This window comes from Trichinella spiralis (genome assembly GCF_000181795.1).
Source record: "Trichinella spiralis strain ISS 195 chromosome Unknown Scfld2, whole genome shotgun sequence".
In the NCBI taxonomy this organism is placed as follows: Eukaryota; Metazoa; Nematoda; class Enoplea; order Trichinellida; family Trichinellidae; genus Trichinella; species Trichinella spiralis.
The window spans coordinates 3,313,170-3,340,115 of record NW_003526941.1 but is presented as its reverse complement, the minus strand read 5'-3'; the positions used below and the strand labels follow the sequence as shown (position 1 = coordinate 3,340,115).

The following is a 26,946-nucleotide window of genomic DNA, read 5'->3' as shown; positions in this document are numbered from 1 at the left end:
TATAGGTATGTTTGCAATTTTTTGCTTTCAACTGTTACATTAGTAATAAAGCGCATCATTCAAAATGGACGATAACTGAAACCCGAGTTTCTAAGGTAACCGACTTTGATAAAAAAATTTCTATTATACAGAAGTACTTTTAAACGTGCTTTTCAAAATTAGTATTCAAACAGAACTACAAAACAGCTAGATAGACAATTTAATTTAAATAAATTTCCAGGAAATATTTCATTGAACCCTTCTCTTGTACTAAAATTGCACATTGTAGAATGCTTTGTGAAACGTGAAAATTTCCACAAATAGTAATATTTTCGTTATTATTATTGCAGACAACAGAAATTTGAACAAACGAGTGATTAAATTTTGTTCGCCCAACGGTTTCTTAGAAATGCATATGAACTGCTTGACGATGTTGATGCAAGCAACACTTTGAAACCCAAATGTTGGCAATAATGATCATCATTGGCGCAGTGGGCAGTGAACACAAAGCAGACACAGCAAAATACGTGAAGCAAATATTCTGTGAAGCAATCATTTGTTGAAATATACAACAATAACAACGATGTATTATTACAAAGCGTTGAACAACGAAGCAACGGGCGTGGACCACATTGAAGCGTAAAGCCACTTTTGCTAATGTCATAAAGTTAAAGTGAACTGCATTCATGAAATGTTTTTCCCATTATATTTAGTGTTGCGTTTAGAAGAAATCAATCAAAAGCATCCAATTCAAGCATATAATTTGAAAGTAATCAATGAAATTGAAATCGATTTTTATTACTCAATAAAAAACAACACTGTTGTTTCGCTAAACGATAATAAATAAATAGCATTTAACAAATGAATGAACAAAAAAACTGATAGCCTGAAATGAATTCGTGATTTGCAAATATCTTATATGAAATATTTGATAAGTACAATTCACAAGACGTATTTCATATTTTGTTTTTTTTGCTTTTTTAAATATTATTTGATGAAATGCAATACAGTAGAAAAGTAGTAAAAAAATTTGCGAGCGCTATGTGGAAACTGGTCTCAAAGAAAAAAGTAATTTCAGTATCACTTGAAAAAAAATTCCCACAAAGAAAAAAAATATGACAAAAAAAGACATATACAAATTAATTTATTAAAAGCGGCAATGTCTGAAAAACAATAACAAATGAGATAGACGGATAAGCAGAAATTAGCAGCAATAATGAGAAGCTCATTGAAAAATGCAAAGTTCAATCAATTATCGTTGGGAGCGCTTTTTAACGTCGTCGTCGTCTTGCCGGTAGTTGCCGCATGAAAAGAAAATTTTTCAGCCATCAAAGCTGAAATTGAATTGATTTTGTGTCGTTCAAGAACATTAGCTTATACACAGCTTACATACATACATACATACATACATACATACATACATACATACATACATACATACATACATACCTACCTACCTACCTACCTACCTACCTACCTACCTACCTACCTACCTACCTTCCTACCTACCTTCCTTCCTTCCTTCCTTCATACATACATATATATATATATATATATATATATATATATGTACATACATATTATATACGTCATTGTCTCAAAAGTCAACTCGTCAATCATACGCTAATTTCAAATCATACTTCTGAGGTTTTAGTGAGCATTCGAAATGTTCAATTTCCTTGCAATGATTATCTTATCGCTTTCACCTGATCATGTAATACTACTTTAGAAACAAACAAAAACAGAAAGCATTCAACTTTTCGTCCAACGACAATCTCACTCAAATTTTCAAGGTAAAAAACATATACATACATACATACATATATATATATATATATTTGTAACATAAATTTCTTTTCCACACAACAATTGATTTGTTTAAATTTTAATATAAAGATAATAATTTAAAAAAAAAATTCAGTTAAAAACTGAGGATTTGTCTAAAATTTAGATTTATTTAATTGCAACAATAAAATGTGCCATACACAAACACACAGAGAGAGATATGTCCATTTCTATATGATGAAATTATTCACGAACTATATACAATGATATATGCACTTCTTAAATAGTTCTAACCGCAGCAGCAAACCATTTTCTTAAAAACTAGGAAAGATAAAAAGCTAAAAAAATATACGCAGCAGCAACTGCTCGAGTGAAACTTATTGAAGCACCTGAATTTGTCAAAGAAGATAATTATTTAGAAAATAGATGCTCAAATGAATAAAAACCACAAAACCAATAAATACAACAATACAAATAACCAATAATTACAGAAAATAAACAAACCAATAAATAAATAAAAGCCAGGTTGTAATGGATTCGATTAATGGAAATTCTGAACCCTAAACGTCTGAATGAAATGTTTCACTTGCAACATCTAATACCATATATTGCAATGCTGTATTGCTAATATGACTTTGTTAGAGCTGCTGGCTGTTTTTGGAATGCGCGAAATCAATCGATCGAAACAATGTGTAACAAGGATTGCTTGCTTTGCATTGCCGAATTCACTGCTATTATATACAAAGATTCTTAATTTAGGAAACAAAGTGTTTAGCAAAAGTGTATAGATTTAAAATAAATCATTTGTTCATTTCTACAGTTGCTGTTTATTTCAAGAGTTTGCCGCTGCTACTGGTCAACGTAGCTTTGCTCATTACGATTGTTCTATATACACAATACGCACAGTCAAATCTATTCAAATTACAACCACCCACCCTGCTTGTTCAAATTTCAATAAATTTTTAAATATATTACAATTAGAAAAGGAAAGAAAAGAAAAACGGAAAAAATCTCATATCGCACAAATAAATGCTAATGCTTGAATTGTTTCACTTATGTTCCATTAATATTTAAATTGCACATATATTTGCATGCATATATATATCAAAATTGCCCAAAGGAAAACATTTTTCAATTATCGTTAAGTTCATATATCATCTGAAAATTACATTTCGATATACGACAAGCGGATGAAAACAAAGTTGATCATCTTTTGAATTACGAAATAAATAAGCTGCCAAATGGCAAATAATAATCGATTACAGTATTTAAATAATACCATCGTTTCTCGCAGTTAATTAAATAAATACAAAATAGCACACATTTTGATTACTTTTTAACAATTTCAACATCTATTTTTTATAAAAGTAGTAATAATCGAATAAAATTTAAAAATGGGTGAAAATTTATTTAAAAACATGTTAAACTTCAAGCACATATTAAGCGCAGATAAACATGACTGCCGTTTCATCCATGCTGTTACCAAGAGAGTAATTATTTTAAATTATAAAATGACCAAAAAAGAAAATCTAACAAAATTAAAAATGTAAAATAATTAAATAAACGCATGAAAGAAATGGATGATATGTACAACACGTTGAGCATGAATCAGTTGAAAATCAAAATTTGAATTTCACTTCACATTCAACAGCAAATTTCTGCAATAACCTAAGCCTGTAAGCAATAATACAATTCGAGCATTTATCCCCCCCCCCACCCCCATTGCAAACAATGTCATTTTGCATTTATTTTCAAAGCAGAAGTGCATGCTTGGATTGCATTTTGAAAATGAAATCGTCTCCTCTTTTCCCCTTCTTTCTTCTTGTTCATCTCATTTTTAATTAATTTTCTCTAATTAACAAAATCATTTCAGCTTTTGCGTAAAGCGCATGTGAATGAAAAATGTTAAATTGCAAGAAAATATTGTTAACAAGTGACGGGATGACAAAGAAATTTCTGATCACCAGTGGCTCTATGAACGTTTGAAGGGGAATGCAATGCTTTTTGCTTAGCTTTCATTTCTCATAATCGACCAATGCGTTGATTCTGCTATTACTTAATGAATCAATTGACTAGAGTAGTCAATCAAGTTGCTTTTCCATATTCCGAACAGCCTGGAAAACATTTTTCACATTTTATAACATGTACGTATGTATTTATCATTCTTTTAAAACATTTTGATTCGCCACCTCTTCTTTCCCTCTCTTTCATCTTATTTTAATAAAAAAAATATTTTTATTCTTTTCTCTCATAATGTTTCCCCTATTTACGGAAATAATTAATAGTCATGGCTTAAATTTATAACTGCTTATTGGTGTGAGAAAGAAAAACTTAGCTTTTCCCATCAACTTTTATTTCATCCGCATATATCTCTCTCAGATTATCGGCCAAATTAATACCAAACTCACAACAAGTGAATGTTTAAATGTTTGAACAATTTTCTGACTGCTTTTTGTACGGAAAATCAATTTTCTTCCAAATTCAAAGAAACTACTTCAACACACACCTGCACTTAAAGAACAATACAACAAAATTTTCAATTTCATCAACAATAAATCTTACCAGCTAAATAAAAATCAAACATTATTTTCGGTAACTTTTCACAACAATTTAAGCTCATTTCATCATACTTATTGATCGCATGTCGTAACAAATGACCATTCTTCATTGTTAATAATTAAGTAAAACTTTTGAATACGGTAATAATAATTTTATAATGATTTTTCTTCTATTTTATTTCATTTTTTTTGGGGGGGGGGGAGGGGGAAGAAAAGAACAGTTCGATTTTTCGGCAATGTAAAAATGCTGCTTGAAAAGCAAACTGAAATGACCAAATTGCACACAAAAGATTATTAACATTTCATAAAGCTACCATGGATGGCGTAAAAATTTTAATGCACACAAAAAAATTTAAAAAGTAGGAAAACTTGAAAGTTTGAAAAAAGAGTTGATGAAATGTGGAAAATGCTGCGCATAGAGGATGATGTTCGTTTGTCTAGTTTATGACAACGTATGATGCAATAATGAATATTGGTGTATCGATTTTTATCCTCCTAACACAACCAACTCCAAGCCATTTCACAGTTGCGTTTGCGTTACTTTGCCACGGTGATGACGAGCTAAAACTTCCTTGTATCGTATCAGTCGTTGGGCATCAATTAAATTTGGCTCTCCAATTTCTCCGCATCATGATTGATTACCCAACAGGCTCTCATTTCAGGCATTTATACATAAGGTCTGCAGCGTTAATTTCTTTAACGTGCCTCCTGTTTTGGTCAATGAGTGTCGTCGAATTTATCCGCATATCATCGATACGCTTATTATAATTTACGTGCGAACTAAAAGCCAACCCAATCGTAAGTTACTGTTACTTTCTCTCTTGTACAAATCTTTTTCGTTTTTCATTTAACATAGATGCCACTGTTTGGTACAAAACGAGATCAAAGAAAGCATTACGTAAATATTCGTGAAAAATACGATCTGCGTCATGAACTAGGAGCGTAAGTGCTTACTTAATTCAATTATATATTTTCAATAATAATACGTTTTACTACTCTATACAACGATAAAAAATAGCCTTCATAAAAGTCATTAATCACAAACTGCCTGCCGTAATTGTTTTGTAATTTTCTAATATATATATACTGCTTGAGATGACAGCATTTTTTAGTGTAAAAATGCAATTACAATTATTCTCAAGAATTGCTTGCATACTTTGCTCACATGCCTATTTTGTACTGTATATTTTAACATTTTCACCTTGAATCTGAGATACACTATTTAATTTTTCTTATGTTTATTTCATGTAAAAAATTTTCAAACTATTCGAATTCAAATGAAATTCATGCATACCAATTATCATAAAGTAGTGCTATTTCGTTAATTATTAGCAAAATTAAAGAATAAATTAGCTGAGAACGGCCTGCAGATCGTCTACGTTTAGCAGATGAAAAAGGTGAAATGAAAATTTTTATACTGCTTAAAACTATATATATTAATAATACACATGAATAAAACTTTTATCATTGTATTTAGCATTTGTTCAACGCATATTCTGTTGCTGAAAATGCATAGCTTCAATGATTAATTCACATGTAAATGAAAATGTCTTGATTCACCATGTAAAATTTGAAACTTATTTACTTTACGTCAATGAATTTCCAATTTGCAGCTTCCAATTATTTTCTCAATATTGCACCTACTTCAATCACATGCATCTCTCTCTCTCTCTCTCTTTCTATTTACCATTTATCATCAAAGGCTGCGCGCATCTCTTTAAATATAATAATTACTAGCATGCAATATTGCTAATACTTGTACAATTAGCAGTTGTCGATGTACTTGACTTATGCATTTCAATAATTGATAAATTAAAACCAATTTTTCCCTCTTTTAAAGTGCATCAAATGAATGATCAAATTTAGAAGTCTATTTCCAGAGTAAATATTATTAATACTACTATTATGAGTATTAAAGTTAAAGTTTTTGCAAAAAACGCATGACAATTTCTCATTTTCAAAATAAAATTTCTGAATTAAAAAAATGGAAATTTACGAAATTCATACATGCTTATTCAAACAATTAATATGAAAAAATCATCTCAAACTCTAATAAATCAGAAAGTTTAGTACTTATGAAATAAATTTTTACTTCACTTATTTTAATTCACATAATCCAATAATTCTGTTATTTACAAACTATATGCATTGCAGGATGTCGTTTGTTTTAAATTTCAGTCATTCAACATTTTTCATTTATGATCATAATTTATTAATTAGTCAGCGTAGATCTTCCAGCAAAATTCTTTTAATTATATCAAATGTTATCAAAAAATATAAGATATTAAAACTAAGCATGGAGAAGCTGCAATATATTTCAGTACAAACAACAACAGAAATGGGAGATTTTAAGTGCAGATTATCAGAATTGAAATTTTAACAATAACATTATAAAGCAATCAGATTATTAGTATTCGATTTTTCAGATTTAAAATGAAGCCCATTTATTAATTAAAATAGTTGTAAAATGTTCAAGTTAAGTTTAAATAAATACACACACACACACACACACAAATATATATATATAATTCATATTCATAAAGATTTGCTTGCTGATTATTGATTTGAAACAAATTCATTTACTAATGCAATTTATCACATCCAGCATTTGCAATTATTTATCGTTGCTGATGCCAAAATCAACAACTGCTTCATTTAATTAAAATAGCAACATACGTTTTAATAAATTACAAATAGTAAAAAATCAAGTCAAAAACAATCAAATCATACAAAATACAATAACACTGAGGTATCAAATTATCCGATGATACTGCAGATTATAAAAGAAAAAGATTATAAAATTCAAAGATATTTCAACAATTCAAAAATGCAATAATTACTGCTTGAATTTCTCAGCTTTTCTTCTTTAAAATATTCTTTCTCACTTTTTGACACATTTTAATAAAATGTTTTAAATTTTTTAAACGTTCATTTCATGAATGTCTAAAGATTAAAATAAAGAATGCAAATTATTATTATTATTATTATTTAGAGGGGCTTTCAGCAAAGTGATTCTAGCTGAATCGAAAACTCGACAAGGATTATTAGTTGCCATAAAATGCATTGATAAAAAGCTGGTTAAAGGCAAAGAAGAATCAATGCAAAATGAAATCAACGTTTTATCAAGGTATCAAAGTACTGTCAAAAATAGATTACCTCATTTTTAATAAAATTGCATCTATTACAGATTGCGACATCCAAACATTGTGCGACTAATTGAAACATTTGAAGACAAATCAAATTATTATCTAGTTATGGATTTGTAAGTTTTACTTTTAAAAAAAGTAATTAGCTTTTGCTTATATATGATTTCCGTAGAGTCACAGGAGGCGAACTGTTTGATCGCATAGTTGCAAAGGGAAGCTATTCAGAAAGGGATGCATCCAATTTGATTCGTCAGGTTTTGGATGCAGTGAATTACTTGCACATGAATGACATTGTTCATCGAGATATAAAAGTATTTGATATAAATGATTCGATATTGCAAATTAATTTTTTAACTTCAGCCAGAAAATCTTTTATATCAAAGTCCGGACCCAGACTCAAAGATTATGATATCAGACTTTGGGCTTTCAAAAAGTGTTGAAAGCGATGTCATGGCAACTGCTTGCGGCACACCAGGTTACGTCGGTAAGTGTTAATTGCATATGCTGTTTATAACATTGCCATCATATCTTCAATTTATCAGCTCCAGAGGTTCTTGCTCAGCAGCCATATGGCAAAGCGGTGGATGTGTGGTCAATAGGTGTAATTGCATATATCCTGTAAGCTGCTGTTAATTTGTGCATTTAAATTTAACTGCTAAATGTTAAACACTCACTCATTCAATTTGAATTTCACTGCAATTTTCATTAAAGATTATGCGGTTATCCACCTTTCTACGATGAAAATGACATCAACTTGTTTGCTCAAATAATGCGAGGCGAATATGAATTTGATTCGCCTTATTGGGATGAAATTTCCGAATCAGGTTAAATATTTTGAAATGTGATAATATTAAGGGAAGAAAAGTGAAACAAAATAATTTTGAAATCCTTAATTTCTTTCAGCAAAAGATTTCATCTCTCATTTAATGTGCGTTGATCCTGATCACAGGTACACGTGTAAAGAAGCTCTTGCTCATCCCTGGTAATAATATCGCGGAGAGCTAAAGGAAAAGAAGCTAATTTATTAATATTTAAGGATCTCTGGTGACACGGCTTCAAAGAAAGACATTTATACTTCAGTGAGCGAAAAACTAAAAAAGCTTACCGTTCGTCAGCAATGGAAGGTAACTGTAGAGTTTTTCGTGTAATCTTTATGAGAGCACATATATTATGTAGAAACGTGTAGAAATTTAGCACCATTAATCTTCACACTAAACCAATAAACAAACATTGTTATTAATACATTTCACCATGCAAGACCGATTTATCTTTCTACAGTAAGCAAACATATAAAAAGGTAAATTGGTAATTTTTTGTATTTTCCAACATAATAAATTTTATCATGTTTTATTGATTTAGAGGTATAATAAAATTTCACACCATTCATTTGCAAATTTATAATTTTTTGTTTATTTTTTCTTGATGTTCTTTGTAAGTTTAAGGATAATTTGCACATGAATTTGTATTCATTGCATGTTTTGTTGTTGTTTGTTATAAAGCCTTATAAAATTATTTAAAGTACTAAAATAAAAAATAAAAACTTTTTCAGATTATTTTAAACACTCTGGGGTTTGTTGTTGGTATTACACAGAATATTTTACATGAATTGAAATTGTTTGCACAAATGAATTTAAAATATTTTTTCATAAATTTTCAAACAGTTTGTATTTTTAAATAAGTTTTCCAAAACCGCTTCAAGATTTTGATTAAAATTTCACTCACATCACTTAAAATATAAATAAATGATTGTCAAGATCAAATCATGTTATGTACTGTGTGTGATGTAATTAATATATTCCAGTTTCATAAGTGAAATTAATAACGACGATCCGTTGTGCGCATTCAAATTATTTATTATTTGCAAAATGTTAATATTTTCGGTTAATTTAATTTTTAAAATTTTATTCATGATTCGAAATGTTTCAGAAAGCTTATCATGCTGCAGCAGCGGTCCGAATGCTTCAGCAATTACGAATATCCCGTGATGAAGCTCACGTTATAGATAAAAGACAGAAAAACCCTCCACACGCCGTCGATGATAGTCAGTTGACTACAGATTCTTCAAAATCAAACAATGAAACTGATCAATTAAAAATAGTAGAATCGGATGGAAAATTAAAAAGTCCAGCAACTTGACAGGATTCTGTCACCACAATACATTTTGCTCTTTTCGGAGTATATTTAATTCGGTCTCTTTCATTTTTTGCCATTTAATTCGATGATTCATTTTGAGAATATTGTTGTTTAAAGTATTATGAAGTCTATTAATCCACATACTTCAGAAAAGATTTCGATAAACCAATCATCAAATACAGTTATTGCTTCCTTCCAGTTTTAATTGATCTTCGCTTTTCAATTTCACTTGTTCGCCTGTTGCTGTTGTTGTTGTTGTTGTTGTTGTTGTTGCAATTTCAGACTGTAACTTGGCTTCCAAATGCAATTCTTAGCTTCTGTTGTCGATGTCTAAAATAATCATTTTTGTATTCAACTTACCTGACAACATTAAAAGAACATATATTGTTTGTTATAAATATAAAGCAAATATTAAAATTTATAAATAAATAAAAACTTTTATTTTTTGTGAATATATTTTATACTGATTGCTTTAAAAATGCATTTCCATCTATTATCATATGCGACTTTTCTGCAGGCAAGAAAAAATCAGCCTTCAACAAGCATAACAAATGAAAATGTGTCTTCCATATTCAAAATGAAAATACAATTGATCAAAAATGCTATGAAGATTGTCTTTTCAAAGCAAAAGCAGATTTGAAAAAAAACTGAAATTATACCATGAATACGGACAAAATTAAACGAGCATTTTTCAAAGGATGCGCTCTTTAGGATGTTGAGATTTCCAACCGCGAGGCAGTGTGTTGAAATTTTTCCTGGGGGAAGGATAAAACGTATTTCCCATAAACCGGTCATTGCACTGAATGTAAAGCGGTTGCATTGCGTTTTCGGTTGGATAATCTGCGAAATAATAAAAAATTTTTTGAAGCTGATAACAACTTCACTACGAAAAGGTGCAAATCATAAAATACTTTCAAACATCAACATGTACTGAACAAGTTTAAATAACACAATGCAATATTAGATTACACGATGTCTTTTCAAGAAAACATCGTTAAATATTAATATTATTTATGACAAATTTACACTCAAAAAAACTTCATGACAAATAATTTTACATGGTAGATTGTATCTTAATTTATGCCTTTAAAATAGGTAATTTTGAAATGCTTCAAATAGCAATAAATAAATAAATAAAAATTTGATATAACAAAGTTCATTAAAACATATGAAACATACATACCAGAAATGTTATTTTTCACACAAAATGTGGAACGATTCTGTCCCTCGATAGTATTACTATCAAATGTTGGTTCAGCACTTTTAAGACGAATCTGTTTGCTCAGGTTGAATGAAGAAGAAGCTGGAACAGTGGAAACATTTTGAAATACGATCGGAGATGCATCGGCGATACGCTTAAATTCAGGGCCTAAGCTTGCAGCTCTTTTGTAAGCGGGCGTGTTACTTCCATAGCTGGATAATTCGTAAAGAAGCTCTTTCCGATCAGCGGCATCACGAACACTGTCTAAACAGAGATCCAGACATGAAAATGAGTTTTCGCCCAACATCAGTTGACGAACCATACCAATTAATGAAGCAGGCTTAAAAGCGGCTGAAGGCTGCACAAGCGGTGGCTTTGCCGCTGGAACAACTAAAATTGGTCTTTGTGTACGCCGCGGTGTATTTTCGTCAATTGTATATTTTTCTGCGCGTTCACGTTGCTTCATGAACATCTCCACACCCCGCTCTTTTGCTTGAGCATTCGAAGTAAGAGAACGTGAAAGTTGGTGGCACTTTTCAGGACTGAAAAGTTAAAATGCTTCCATTTTATAATCACAATAATTTCCACTTTACAACAAATAATGTTTATTACAAGTACGATTTTCGATTATTTAAGAAGCGTTTTTGGAGAAGTAATTTAAATTGAAAAAAAAACTTTGAACAGCTATTAAACTTTACCTTTCCATTGCCATAGCCATGTTTGTGTTGCAGCTTCTGGTTACTTTTTGGAAACCTTGGGTTCTTCTAATTTGTGGCACTGCAGAAATGAATTCAGAAGTATTCTTCGATATTCGATTTCCCTGAAAATAGAACATACAACTGTTACTACGTTTTATAATTCCCACGAAGTTTCAAGCAACTACCAATATACTTCATCTTACTGCATCTTTATACATATATATATATATATATCAAAATAAGCAAATAAACAAGAGAGAACGGAAAAGCGATTAGCATTAACTAAAGCCAGCGGAAAATAATTTCAAGGTAATGGAACACGTGATAAAGCAAAAGACGTCATCTGTTGTGATCAACATGCTTCGTTTGCATTACAGCAACAGCAATGCATAAAAATTTTGTTCTAAAATTTCGTTTTTTTTTCAATGTAAATCTTTACCTGTGATCAATTCAAAAGTCTTACAGTAACAATTCAATTCATTCAAAGGGATTTTCTTTGAATTAAAAACACGAAAAAAATACTTACAGATATTTTATCAGCTTTGCTTGAGAATTAAAATTATCCACTATTTATTTCATCAACAATCATTTATAATTATAAAATTCAATTTACAAATAATAATAATAATCACATTATTATTATATGAAGAAGAAAATTTAAATATTTTCATCAAACAGAAAGCTAAACCAAAAAACTGCGCATTAGCATCAAAATATTGTTGGAAACAAACAAATAAACAGATTAAAATTAAAAAAAAAACACTACCTGTCTAATGATAAGATGGTGTTGATTGTTAGGCAACAGTTAACAAAACAAGACGCTTGCAAAAAGAAGGGAAAATTAAAAAACACAAACACATTTCACATATTTAAAAGCAGGCGCTTAGCATCTCTTTCGAATGCTCTCTGCTCACACATATGCACAAACACTTTCAATAATGATCAGAGAAAGCTGAAGTGATGTTGTTTTCACTGAGCGTGTCATCTTATAAATTGCCAAACACAATTGTCATTTGCGCGTGCAATCACAACATCCCGTACTGATGATGTATTTAATGAATATATATATATATATATTTCGGTTATTCACTTTTTTCAAACAACTGATTATATTTAATAAAGCAGTGCTTTTCTTAAACAAACTTATAACTTCAAAACACTTACACACCTGTTCAAACACTCCGCCACGTTGAAGTTGATCTAAAATAGAATATACATGTATCTATATATTGTTTGTAAAAAATTATTAAAATTTCATTTAAAAAAATGCTGTATTAAAAATCTATCATCTAGAATTATTTTTATGTGCAAAAAGAAAAAAGATTTTCTTCACAATACCTTTTGATATGTAGCAAAATGGCTCTGACAAATTTCCAGTTGAAATCGTTCTTACGGATGTTGTTGTTGCTGTAGCATTTAATGAACGGCTTTTGGGAATATGAAATCCACTTTCTCTAGATGCTTCATCTGGCAACGCCTGCACGTCAGCAGCATTTGCAGATTGTTGACGAGTGCTGATGTAAGTTACCGGTACTGTAGTTATTTTTACAGGTTGTTCCGGAAGATTTTCTTCTTTACTTTTCTCCACTGAAACCAACTTTGCAGAAGATAACGTCTCGGTGCACTTCTTCTGCTTAAAACTTTCTGTCCGACGATGTACGATAGTCGTTTTTTTGTCCGTTATAACGTTGCACATTGTAACGTTTGTTATGGGACGTACAATAATCGATGGATTGGATATCGTGCTTTCCGTAGCGGCATTTTTTGGTAAAGGTTGCGCTTCTGATAATGATTCATCTGAATCAGTTGAAGCCAATCGCACCGATTTTGAAAATCTTGGATTCAATTTTATTCGAACAGTTTCTTGTCCAATCACAACGCTCGGTGGGCTTGTAGATTTTTTTGCATCACTTTTCGATAGTAATTCTTTTCCAATTAAATTTCCACTAAATGAATGTGACCTTCTGTTTTCCCCGTGACAGCCATCAACTAATCCACCAGGATAAAACAACGCTTCTTCATCAACATTACCTACTACTATTGGTGCTTTACTGCTGATTGTAATATTCTGATTTGCATCATCAACTGATAATTGTATTTCTTTTAATTCCGACGTGCTGCATTTTTGTTCTCTGTTCTCCGAACTACCTGATCGGCATAATAAAGCATCATTTGTAACAGAATCACCTGACTTGCAAGATTTATAATCATCACTACGGTTATCATTCGCTACATTTGTACTTTCACTACCTCTAAATAAGCAGTTTTTAAGAAATGACAATAAAAAAAATAACAGAAATTTCACAATAAATTGCATTATTATTATTATGAATATGCAACAAACAAATAAAACATATAAATATGCAGAACTAAAATTCTAAATCATACTACTGCAAGTATACGTATTCACGTAAGGTAAATCTATAAGTAAAAGAATTCGTTCAAAAATTTTTTGGAAATATTAGAAATTCAAAAAAACAATATAGATAAAAAGTTATAAATGCACTTTCTGAATACTCCTAAGCTTCTGAATATATATAAATCTGCATCGTATTCTTATTGTGACCTTGAAAGCGGTTTATTAAAATTTTTAATTAGCATTCTACCATCTCAATAAACATTAAATTCAAATATACCAATGGTAAACTTCAAAAATAGCAGCTGTTCAAAATTCTCGGTTAAGCTTTCTCACCAAATCCTCTACTCTTTTTTACATATGCCAAAATAATATACGCGCAACAACTATTACAATTATTCATTCATTAAATGTAATAATTTTTTATATACTTCATGCAAATGTTCCTTTTTAAATAAGCATTTTAAACAATTTATAACACTTGGATTTATTTATATATTAAGCAATGTGCGCATTTTCACTTATTATTATTAAAAATATAAAAGTGAATAAATAAATAAATAAAAAAAACGTACTTTATCAAATAATAAAGAAAATATGCGACAATGATGATGGCATTGCCCGTAGTTTGGAAGATATTTCTTACCCAAGAGAATAAAGACATGAAAAGAGAAGATTTTTTGATCAATTTAACTGTGAGTGAAAAGAGAGTAAAGAAACAGAGTCAGCTTCATAAAACACAACAAGAATAGAATTGTTCGTTTGTAAAGCGAAATCCCACTGATTTCTCCAAACAGTGGTGGTGATCTTCTTTCGTTCAAGCATCAGTATTGTTTTATTTATTTGTTTATTTTGAACAGATGATAAGCTAATAAAGCTTGTTGTCTGTTCGCTTGAAAAAGTGTGCAACGTCAAGGGGATGATGAACGATTGATGAAACCAGGAAACACACCAACGTAAAACAATTGCTTTCAGCTGTGCACGTCTGTGTTCAGTGATCAAGCAGCTCAGAAGAGGAGGAACTTCAGAATCAAAAATTGCCTGAATTGTAATTTAAAACTGCGCCTGCGCATGCCATTCACCAAAGTCTGTGATTGAGGAAATTGCAAAAATTGCATTCACGAGAGCAAAAGTATTTGCATTACTTTTTTAACCCATTTTCTGGAGGTTTATATTTCGGAATGAATTGGATAATTCCATTTCACTTATCGGACATCTCAACACGAATTTTTAAATATTTTAATCTTGCATTCTTCTTATTGTTTTAACAAAATTTTTTTAAAAATTGACAACAAATATTCACTTACCCACTGTCGTCATTGAGAAAACGAACACGTCGAATTGGCTTTTTTGACGCTGACGACAATGTAGCAGCCATTTGTTAGAATCAACTTTCAATTTGAAAATCTATCTTCCACTTTCAATGAAGCTACAATCATGCCAGTGTTCATCGTTCCTAAAAACACTGTCTGAACACATCTTTCCTTTATAAATTCATGAAAAAGATTTTACGCATTACTATTTATTCATTTGAATATTGCTTTGCTTTGATAACTGAGTAAACCACTAAACGATGAACAATAATAATCTTTGACATATATTCTGCAAGAGCTACTGATAAGCTTCTCCTTTTGAAATTTCATTGGCTTAAAGGGTATTCCAGAGATTGATATACATATATATAATAAAGCAGCTGTCACTTGAAGTATGAAAGAATATAAGAAAGAAATATGACGCCAGTAGTATTTAACTTTGCACTTATGAAATGAGAGAATTTAGATGCTAGACGAACATTTAAATTTAGAAAAAAATAATATTCACTGCAAGGAAAAAATGTTATCTAAATCTCATAACTTATTTTCAAATTCACAACCATGTGATTACTTAAACAATGCATCATATACTGATGAGAAAAGCCTTGTAAAAATTGCAATACAATAAATAAAATCAAATACATAATAATAATATTGAGAACAAATTATCATGCATTTCCTAAAAAAAATAACGCTAAAATTTCAGCGTAAGATAAAATGCATCACCTTTTGCAAAATCATATAGATCGAAACATATTTTCTTGAATCGAAGTGACCAGAACATCCCTGTAAAAATGAACAACTTTACGTTTTCATCATAATATTCTTTTCACTTAAAAGAAAATATTTCCATTAAGTACACACACACACAAATATATATATGCATTTACTTATTTAAACTTTACAGTTTCCAGATAAAAATCAAACAAAGCTGTGGTGCAACAACAGTCGACACTGAACTAATAAATACAAATGATCTTCTTATAGCTAGCAATATCTTAATAATGAAAATATATAATCGTAATCTATGCAGTGATGCAAAACTGATTCAGAATTTGTTCATCGATAAATAAAACTTATACGCATGATTATGCAAAAATTTTACCTGACTTTCTTTATATTACGGTATTCATCAATGAAAATTCAAACTTCGATGTTGCATATCATCGTAATCAGTGAGGTGCGCATTTTGCCGTGAGGTTTTGTACCTGTTGAAATATTACATATTGTAAACAGAGAATAAGAATTAACAAAAATACAACTATAAGAGAAATACAATCAAAGATTTCTTCAAATAGATTCTGCTGTAATGCAATCCACAACAGCTCTTGAATAGATAGTTGAAAACTGAACGCAAACTGTAATTATCAAAAAAACAATAAAGCAACTTAACATATTTTTCGAAATGATAAAATCTGTTGTTTTATATCCAAATTTGGGCAGTGTAAAAAACTGCTATTTTTTCCTTAGTCTGTGCTTTGAACAAACGCGCCTATTACTACGTTAATAAATGGTATAATAAATTTACAAAAAGTGAGAATGAGACCTTGAAACCTTCGTTGCACAAAGATGCTCGCGGCTTACCTGCTCGCTGTTCACTGGCGCTCGCACATCCATCCATACTTCGCTAAAACTGCATTGCTGTAAATGCCACAGTATCCACATGTACCTGATGTACCAGTATACGGTAAATTCAAAAAGAGAATTTATTATTTTCATGTTATCGATCGTATTCATTAATTTAAATTACAAATTTGGCTTGCTAAAAATATTGCCATTTTCTAGTGTATCGTTTTGTGACAGCTCATGCTACTTAAATCAAGAGGTCAGAACACTCTTAATAACGAGATAAGCTGACTGAGGTTTTCAAGCGCAGCCACTGATGTGTTACATTATTTTCCATTTACGGACATTCTTACTTAACTTCGTCTGTGCAATTTCAAAATTATCAGCAAACAAAGTTCGACATTGCGTAACGCTCATTGCCCATCGCATTTTCATCAAACACTTCATTCATATAATTTCATCTGACAGCTGTCATGTGGAATTTTATAAAAAAAATTGAATAAAAAAATAAACGAACCGAAGTACACGATTTTAACACAGTTCTATGTATATGTACTAATGTATGCATGTGATGGTATAATGATGATAATAAATTGATATCAGAAATGACGACGAGTAAAATTCCATCAACATGTAAACGCGTTTATGAATGTTGATACTGCCTGCGTTCGAAAAACAGCTCAAAAAAGAACATGATGATTCAGAAGCCTGCAACGGTGACTTCCGCGTTTCTCAGCTGAAATTAAAGAAAGAAAAATGCACAATACAGAAATTCTTCGTATACTAATAAAGGAAGAAATTGCTGATAGGAAAACAGAATGAAATTGTTAAAAAACAAACTTTCAAAACTATTTTACAATACAGTATGATAATATAACAGCACAAAGCATGCAACATGTGGGTGCATGTGTACTTTTGTGTGCGCGTGTGCTTCCATATTTATAAACTGTACGAAGTAATGCGATGAACAAAATGCATCGCATATTGTACATGACAGATAGAAGAAAAAACAATTTGAATTACACAGACATTCGCTGGTGTGATGAAAGAATAAAATAACACAACACAGGATGAAAACGCACTCACGAAATGTACCAAAACAAGTAGGTATATAAAATAGCAAAATTAACAGAGAACGTAATTCGAGTGTTATCTTTATCAGTCGACCTTTTGTGTTTCAATCAGCTTATTTTCGTCCAAAGAGGCAATCTGCCGCTGTTGCTCTTCAACACCAACAACAACATCGTCAGAGTTGATGAATTTATCCATCTGCTGTAACAAATCTCCACTACTGCTGCCATTACCATTACCACCACTTCCGATATTATTACTTCTGTGGTTATTACTACTGTTACTGTTATTGCTATTAGTGTGATTTCCAGCACCACTAGTATTACCAGTACTGGCAGCATTAGAACGCTTAGTCAAAGAATTTTTCTTACTGCCGCTGCCAGCTGAAACCGCATTATTCGTCAACTTTGATGAGGCCATTGTAGGGGTTGTTTTAAGCTGTGATGATGATGAACCTTTTGGATTCGCTTGTGATGGGGGTCCAATTGTGGGATTAAAATTTGACGTTTCTCTCTTTACTCGCACTTGACTCTGAGGCACATGTCCACTCCACATGTAACCGCTACCACCACTACCACCGCCACCAGCAGCAGCAACGGGATTGTGCATCTGATTAGGTGGGCCAAATCCAGCGTAACTGCTTTGGCCACGACTGGCAGTTGGTTGCTGCTGTTTAGTTGGGTCGACGTTAGTGTTCTGCCGATTAGATGTTGGCATATTTCCAAAAAGAGAATGTCCTCCTCCCGGTGGTATAACAGCAGTGCCGTGATTCGCTTGAAATGACTGATGAGCTTGTTGGAAGCAATTCATCAACTGACTGCTTGCATTTTGTGCAGAAGCTGTCCCACCGGCAGCGCAACCGACCACTGGTGCATGTGGCGCCTGCGTTGCGCTTCCGACCACTCCCAAATGAGGCGACTGAGAAAACATCGACGAATTCGGATCGGGCCACAACAGCAATGGGGATGTAGATGATCGACTTTGCGCATGTTGATGATGATGGTGGTGGTGGTGATGGTGATGAAATAAACTAGAGGTCTGATGCTGCGGCGCGTTAATGGCTGCATAAGGGGCAGCAGCCGGATGACTGACAGCAGAAGCGCCGGGATTAGAACGCATTTCGTTCAGTGGGCCCAGAAACATCGCCGCCGCGTTTGAATCACTCGATGCAGCAGCGGTCAAATAGGCGGTTGCATCCGCCGCCGGTGGTCGAAGCCAGTTCATTATCGATGTGTCAAATGCAGCTATGTTACTGTGAAAATTTAAAACAGAACTAGCTTGCTGAGAGTAAGAGGCTGGATTACCATTTCCGATTAAATTTCTAGCCAAATGCTGCTGACCGTTAATAGCCAGCTGAGCTGCAGTGGGAAAATCACAGCCGGTGGGTTTCATATTCAAAGGTACATGTCCATACGAAGCGGTTCGGCTCGATTCGTAAAAAACAGGAGCAGAACTAGCTGTGTAATGACTTTCCAAGTGCGGATCAATGTGCTGGCCATAGGATTCGATCAACAACTGTTGGGGACGAACCATAGCCACATTCGGTGCTTCCAATTTAGTGGTCATCCCCTGTGCATTGGTGACAACACCACCACCACCACCGCCGCCGGCGCCACCACCAGCAACAGCAGCAACCACTGCGCTCAATTCCATATTGCAATCAGTACGATCATTCCTCTCCAAGGACGGATGATCACCAACGCATGCGTAACCAGATGCACATTCGGCAGGCTCGTTCAGCGTCGTCGCTTCCACTTCCTTCCCAATGTGCGCACTTGGCTCTGACTGTTCCCAAACTTTTTTCACTGACGCAATTTTCTCACTTAACTCATCCGTTACCGGGTTGTTACCTTTGCAATCAGCTGTTTGATCCAATTTGAAGTCAATTTTCATCTTCGACGAGTCGGCCTTAAAAATACCATGCATACTGTGCGACTGCATTATTTAGAGAGAAAAATAATTCACACTGCAAATACACACCACTACTCTGCTCTAAATTACATCTAACCTACTAATTATCAAAATAATACTAAGATAAAATTCTAAAAAAATTTTTTAAATTCAGTTCACTTGCAACTACATTATTAATGATTCTATACAAAAGTAATGTATGTTCTCTGTCGGAATAATGAAATATTCGAACAAGTCAATTTCACACGCTTTCATCCCCTGTCCAAGCATCAAACAGTGCACCAGACAGTCTACTAGTCGTGTTTTGAAGCACAAGAGAATAACAACAGCAAAAGGAACTTACTCCCGGCACAGATTTGGAAGCATGGCTAGAACGAGCACCGGAAAATGGAACCGGATCAGGTGCACCCCAAATTTCTACACCTGTCTTCGAGGGCAGTCGAGACGAATCGTCGCCAAGTGAACCCAACGACACACTTCCAGCAGTATTCACCAAAGGGGTGGTGCAATCATCGTACATCGGCATGAAACATGTGTCCGGCGTACCCAATGTTATCGAAGTCCATTGCATTGGATTTGGATCTGCAAAACAAAAAACAGCGAAACATGCATCCAAGCACACACACACACACAGATGATATAGATAGACACTTGCTGAAAGCAGACAAATAAAAATAGGTAATTTTTCTATAGTTACTTCCACTATATGCTTTGCCACTGAAATCAGATGCACCTCTGTCACCTCTTCCTTTGCGAGCATGATTGCCAGTCCGTTTGCTATTCGTTCTCAATTTTGTGCTATTACCACCAGACTGTCGTGGACGTTGATGTTGTCGATCCTGTTTACATATGCAAAGTTATTAATACTAATTCGTATTAGAAGAAGAAGAAGAAGATAGATAGAATAGATGGAAATTAAATCACATTTGCCGGTCTGTCGGACAGAGTAGAATCTTCATCTTTGCGGCGCCTTTCCTTTTTCAAAGACAGCTCCTCAAAACCATCTTGACGATTATTTTCCACCGTCGTAGTAGTGGTTGTTGTGTTGGCGGTGGTGGAGCGACCAGTGACGGTAGTACCGATGGACGTGGTGTCGCGATGGCATTTTTCCACTGCACCTGAATTATTTTGAGAAAAAAATAAAAAAAACAAATCTACTGCACAATACAACCCACCTTTGTCTTTGGTGGTGATTTCGGCTGTCGCCAGCTCATCAGATTTCGGTGCAGAATTTTCGCCATCTCGATGCATGTCCCCAAGCTCACGACCATCTAGTCGCTGACTGGAATTCGCCGCTTTAGCACTGGTTGTCTGATGGCTGGCGACTTGCCCGTTTTTTGGAACGAACGCCTGGTTTCCGTGCAGAGCTAAAACAAAAACCACAGACAACAATATACATACATATATATAGATGAGAGCACAAAACAAAAGCAAAGTTTTACAAAAACAAAATTACGTACAAACTTTTAACAATATTTAGAAAAGAGAAAAAGGTCACGTTTTCAGATCATACAAATAATATTCAATTTTAAAAATGCACAAATCAAATCTACTGACCGTTGCTTTTGGCATAGCGAGAACTGCTGCCCTGACGAGAGGCACCTGTTCGGCCGAAGCCGACGCGACGCTTCTGCTGCTTGTAACTACCATCCAAACGACTGCTATATATATATATATATTAATTATTAAAAAAAATAGCTCAAATTAATATATTTTTTTAACAAAAAAAGAATAAAACTAGAAAGAATTATTGTACAACACTTACCGCTGATGAGCGTTCGATTTTTGACGAAGTTGGCCATCGACGACGACATCATGCTCACTATTTTCCGACAAACTTTCTTCCCACTTTTCAAGTGACGTTTCCGTATTATTACTGCCAGCAGAATAATTTACCGATGCAGTGTTGCTGGATTTATTACCGCTGGTATTAGGTGCCCGTGTTCGTTCGAAAGTCCGTCCGTAGATGTGACCACGCACAGCTCGTCCATCCGTCGTTGTTCTAGACGAAGTTTTTCCAGAATGAGATCCACCAGCAGATGATCTGTAAGCCCGACCACCAGCAGAAGTGCGATAATTCAAACGTTTCTGTTGTTCTGACTGGTGTTCATTTGATTCACCTCCACCAACAGCCGTGGCGGTTGATGAAATCAAATCATCAGCTCTTTGCAACTCGACGCTGTCCGATTTTGTCGACATCCTCCTGCGACCGTTGTCTTCGGAATTACGACGACCACCACTACCGGCCGCTTGTACAGTCGTCGTCGATCGACTTGTCCGATGCAAACCTTCCCTAACAAACACCCTATCCGTTCCATGCTGCTGCTGCTGCTGGTGCTTAGAAGATCTGTCCTTGTTTCTCTGCGATCGCTGTTGATCTTTACTTTGATGACCTTCTTCAATAAGAAAACACCACGCTTAAAATTATGCATAAAATTAATACAATGAACAACTAATCACTTGCCTTTATTTTGCTTGCGGCTGCTAGCGGATTCCAAACTGTCTTGCTGCGACTGTGTCCTGTGGACTCTGCTAATTCTAGAATTGATGCCCTTTCGATTGGAATCTTTCACATTCCGACCAATACTTTCTTGCATGTGACGAGTTGAAAAAAATTCCAATCGTCCACGATTATCATGTGCGGCAAATTTGGACTCTTCGTACTTCAAACTCGACTGACGGCCACTACTGGCACCAGTAGCAGAAATATCCAGTGACAAATTTTCCATCTTCATCGTTAATAAATCCGCCTTTGTGTCTCTATCTAGTCGCTCTTTTCGTTGTTCCCAAATATTTTTGCCGCCACTTTCCATTCTCTCTCCTTGTTTCAAAACGTCCGCATTCTTCTCCGACTGCATTGAACGTGGATTTCTACGACTCGTACTACCCTGTTGCTGTTCTTCAGCATTTCCTGCAAGCAAATGCAAAATCGTCAACATTGAAATGAATCACGAAATAAGTAACAGCTAGTTCATCATCATCAGCCTAATTCATACTGGCAAAATCATCACTGTGCTGTTGACCACCAAATCTGCCTTCGCTGGTTCCTCCTCCTCTAGCAGATGAAGAATATTCTTGTCGTCTGAAAATAAAAAATGACGTTGAAATTAACGTTCAAACCCTCCTCCCCCCCCCCAAAAAAAAAGAAACTCACTTGTCTAATTTTGAAGATCTGTAAGTTCGATTTGTCAAAGATTGACCGCTGCCCGCAGCCGAGCGCCTCTTCGACCCTTGCGTCCGATTTCTACTGTTGTTGCTGTTACAGCTTTCTGGCAACAAATCGTAATTTTGCCTTTTCGTGCTTTCTGGACTCTCATAACCGCTACTAAAATACAAATATTTTACTCAAAAATTGACAACAATTTCTGCCTGGATATTCCTACAACATTCCCATCGGTTCACCACGAGGACTATTCATAACATAACGTCCACTGTTCGAGTGCAGTTGCATATCTAAATAATATATTGTCTTATTAATCAATTTTTACTAAAAAAAAATACAAGATTTCTCATTCACCATCTTGATAAAACATCTCCCTGCCAGATACATGTCGAGCTTCACGTTGCATTCGAGGCTGGAGCACTTTTCTTTCTGGAATCTATAACGCGATGTCAAAAAGAAAAAAAATTTCACGTCATCAGTCACAATTCGCAAATAAATACAACAGTTTGTAATAGAGTAACATACCCTTGCATAATTAGATGGATGAGTTTCCAATTCATATTCATAATCAAAATTTTCACGATAACAGCTATCCGGTGCGGGATTCATAGAAAATGCATAATCGTCTGCCATGTCCATAGTCCCATTGCTGGACATTGAAGTCTGATGGCCGACATGACGGCGGTGCTGCGAATGTCGATCGTCCAATGGGTCTTGCATTTGTTGGCAGTTGTACTCTTCGGCTAATTCACCGTAAGAACCAGAGTGGAAATGCTGACCAATATAGTTCTATAAAAATAATATTTTCCCCAAAAAAGAAATATTTACAAGAAATTTACCGCTGCTGGCGGTTGTGGCATTCGTCGTTCCTCATGTCGGAAAGCAACGTTCGCTTTTGGTCGATGCTGAACAACTGTTCGATTATTTGGTGACCCTACTACACTGGGATCATGCTTCCCAGTGCCCATGGCAGTTGCAACAGCATAACGATCGCGATTACACTCCTGACGACTATCCTGAATGCTCCGCTGTTCATCGTGGTCATCAGACTCTGCCTCGTTGAATCTGAATATTCAAATTACACATATAAAAACATTATCGAACGAAACACTAATAAATAACAGCACTGAAGCAGAGCTAACTTATTTGGATCAAGAAGAGCTTGCTGATGAGAGTCTCGTCTATCTGATTCACTTTCACTCCAATTGCTGCTGCTTCGCTGTTTTGTGGATTCAATTTCCTGACTCCAACTGGCAACAGTAGAAGGAGAGCCTGTTTCATGTTTTTCTCTTTCTGCATTAACAAACGGATCAACCACCGGTGATGATCTACTTTTCCAATTGTAATTTGAACTACCTTCTGCACCACTTCGACCACTCCCACTGTTGCCAACATTCGAAGCAGAACTTTTCTCACTTCGACTAGTGAACGACGCTTCAGCTTTGGATCTTTGCATTGAATTCGAAAAACTATCAAACGGCATTGTAAAATTTCGTTGCTGCTGCTGTGGTTGTTGTTGTTGTTGTTGTTGATTTAATAAATTGGCCAAAAAGCCACCATGGTTGGAAACTGACTGACCAAAAGGTAGCACTCCACTTCTGGACAAGTACATCGACGCCGGGGGATACGGTGACGAGGATAAATTCATCATCGTCCGCGAATATGAATTCGAACGTTGCAAATGAATCACATTCTCCATCGCAGATTCGCAAGTGTTGTCTTCAAAATCACCCACCTGATCTGATTCTTTCAGTGCCCAACCTCCACCTGATTTCCAGCTCCCAGCTTCTGTATGTGTTAAAAATAAACAGAGCACTCAAAAATAATTAAAATTACACATTAATTTTGTCCAATTACTTTGAGGTCGGAGACTCAAACCCGCTTTGCCAGGCTGAGGTTTCTGCTGAGGGCTTTCTAAAGAAGGAAATTCTTGAGCTGACTGGGAGATGGCAAAACCTCGCATGGGTGGAGCTTTCATCTCCGTGGAATTTGTTCGCGTATTCCAACCCGGTCCTCCTACAGATGATACTCCGGCTTTGCCACTGCCTAGCACTTCGATTGCAGGTGAAACGCTGCTGTTCAATGTCAAAACTGAACTGCTTCCTGTTGGACGATGAACATCCTGGTCTATACTGGCAGTAAAACCCTGAAGTTACGAAGAAAAAAAAATAATTTTGCCAATATTATAAAACATAAAATTATCATTTTACCTGGACTGGCTTGAAACTGTCGTTTCCGGTTCCTTCGTTCTGTCCCCATCCAGAAACGCCACTAGGCACGATTGCAACGCTTAGATCCTGTCCTGAGCTCTCCGATTTCAAGCTTGGTAAATTAGCTGGTGGAGGCATACGACGAGCAATCGCCGTAGCCTTGCCCAAAGATTGTAAACCATGTTTAGCTGAACCTGAATCGGCGCCACTTTATAAAAGTGAACCTCATACATCCGTAATCAAATTTACCTAACGATTTAGACGGCAAAAGCGACTTGCCACTGTAAAGATTACTAATATTCACAGTTCGAAATTTTCCTTTGTTGCTGCCAGAAGAATTGGATTTGTCGTACACAGATTTGCCAGAAAGCCCCGACATAATGAAGCTTCTGGGAAGAGAACAACATTGATTGACAAATACGACTGCTCAAAATGTAACTTTTTGACAACCTCCTTAATGTCCAAATAAAAATCTGAAAACTATAAATAAAAAAAAACAAATAATTTGTATTTCAAAATAATATATTTCTATTTTTTTAATTTTTATTTAATCTACAGCATAATCTTTATTTAAAAAAAGATAGGTAGACATTTCAAAACAAAAGTCACAACGAGAAAACCGCTTTGCAATGCGCGATTTTTCAACATATTTGAATTTTTCTTTTTCCGGCTACTACCACCTAAAGCTTCCGGAACGTTGCAAAATAAAAACCATATCAACTGAGTTTCTGAATCAAAATACCACTCATTAGCATACTGTATGTGACCTTGAAAACTGATTAGCAATATCGATCAAACACATTTAAAAAAAATACCAATTTGCTTCATCGAATGAAAAGCTCATTATGACATCAATTCGCAGAAAATTAATAATCGGAATGAAATTGCTAATCAATAAATGTACCCTACCCTACTGCTACTGTAATGATAAAGATAAATAAAGTTTCAATGTGCAACAAATAACAAAAGCGCCGCCGTAAACACTGTTAAACAAAAATTACTGTTACATAACGAAAATAAATTCAAATTAAATCCCAGTGGATTAGCTGGTATTAAATTTACATCAACAAGTCTTGAATGTGAAGCATATAAATGATACAGAAATGTTAGAAGTTTCGGAAAGTGAAAAATGCACAACATAATATACAAATAAACTAACACACTGTGAAAAAAATCAACTAAAATTAAGCTCGAACAAAAACACAATCAATGGCGGTTCCTACCAGAATCAAATTCACAAAAATACAAACGATGATGTTCGCAATTTAAAAGAAAATAACAAAACAGAAATATGAATAGAAAGCAATGTTGTGACGCAAGAATGATAGTATGCCTAAAACCAAACAAAAAGTTTCTCATATTAAATAAACCAAACAGCTTTCACACTCGATAACAACCAAGAAACTGAATACTTATGAAATTGGAGCTACAGTAAAATTTTTACTAACAAAAAGCTATTTCTGACAATATTGTAGTAACAACCACGTAATGATGACAACATGCACGTTAGCTTTCGAAGACACTACGTAACAGTTTTTCTAATCATCTGATTTCAGGAAGCTTACACTTCTATAATAATGGACATAACAAGATTTTCTAGTTTGAAAATATCTTTGTAAAAATTTAAATTTAAATTTAAATAAGAAGGATCTTTGTAAACTGTTTTACAACAACTAAAAGAAAACGGGTACATTTACAACACAACAACTAGCAAAAATGGCTTCAACAATCGATAAACGCCACGGTCGTAATAAACTAATGAATTTTTATTCTCATATTAAAAAATATGCGCTTACTGCATTCGAATAATTTCAATTAGATTTAATGTCTGAAATTTTAACGAACTATTTTAAAAA

At 34.0% G+C, this 26,946-nt stretch overlaps 5 protein-coding genes across 5 annotated transcripts; 2 read left to right on the top strand and 3 right to left on the bottom strand.

The window, feature by feature from the left end:
* The first annotated feature begins 4,766 nt into the window (after positions 1-4,766).
* On the top strand, positions 4,767-5,090 carry Tsp_03227 (conserved hypothetical protein). The gene has a single exon (XM_003379522.1). It carries the CDS (start codon positions 4,767-4,769, stop codon positions 5,088-5,090), a length of 324 nt encoding a protein of 107 aa, XP_003379570.1.
* Positions 5,091-5,178: 88 nt separating this feature from the next.
* On the top strand, positions 5,179-9,604 carry Tsp_03226 (calcium/calmodulin-dependent protein kinase type 1). Its single transcript, XM_003379521.1, has 10 exons — positions 5,179-5,264; positions 7,315-7,449; positions 7,510-7,584; positions 7,641-7,779; positions 7,829-7,952; positions 8,011-8,086; positions 8,180-8,292; positions 8,372-8,450; positions 8,505-8,592; positions 9,395-9,604. The coding sequence occupies exons 1-10, from the start codon at positions 5,179-5,181 to the stop codon at positions 9,602-9,604; spliced, it is 1,125 nt and encodes a 374-aa protein (XP_003379569.1).
* A 525-nt stretch (positions 9,605-10,129) lies between these two features.
* Positions 10,130-15,234, bottom strand: Tsp_03225 (conserved hypothetical protein). Its single transcript, XM_003379520.1, has 6 exons — positions 15,164-15,234; positions 12,839-13,752; positions 12,669-12,700; positions 11,501-11,622; positions 10,785-11,344; positions 10,130-10,248 (listed from the first exon to the last, which is right to left on the bottom strand). The coding sequence occupies exons 1-6, from the start codon at positions 15,232-15,234 to the stop codon at positions 10,130-10,132; spliced, it is 1,818 nt and encodes a 605-aa protein (XP_003379568.1).
* A 629-nt stretch (positions 15,235-15,863) lies between these two features.
* Positions 15,864-17,164, bottom strand: Tsp_03224 (hypothetical protein). The gene is made up of 5 exons (XM_003379519.1): positions 17,061-17,164; positions 16,724-16,838; positions 16,421-16,527; positions 16,319-16,377; positions 15,864-15,955 (listed from the first exon to the last, which is right to left on the bottom strand). The coding sequence occupies exons 1-5, from the start codon at positions 17,162-17,164 to the stop codon at positions 15,864-15,866; spliced, it is 477 nt and encodes a 158-aa protein (XP_003379567.1).
* A 251-nt stretch (positions 17,165-17,415) lies between these two features.
* On the bottom strand, positions 17,416-25,469 carry Tsp_03223 (BAT2 domain protein). Its single transcript, XM_003379518.1, has 21 exons — positions 25,340-25,469; positions 25,091-25,284; positions 24,738-25,026; positions 24,459-24,695; positions 24,023-24,314; positions 23,720-23,945; positions 23,406-23,669; positions 23,219-23,309; positions 23,101-23,170; positions 22,872-23,042; positions 22,714-22,799; positions 22,305-22,628; positions 21,483-22,134; positions 20,893-20,999; positions 20,642-20,835; positions 20,415-20,556; positions 20,061-20,371; positions 19,433-19,741; positions 18,899-19,375; positions 18,178-18,724; positions 17,416-17,471 (listed from the first exon to the last, which is right to left on the bottom strand). The coding sequence occupies exons 1-21, from the start codon at positions 25,467-25,469 to the stop codon at positions 17,416-17,418; spliced, it is 5,169 nt and encodes a 1,722-aa protein (XP_003379566.1).
* Positions 25,470-26,946: the final 1,477 nt, after the last annotated feature.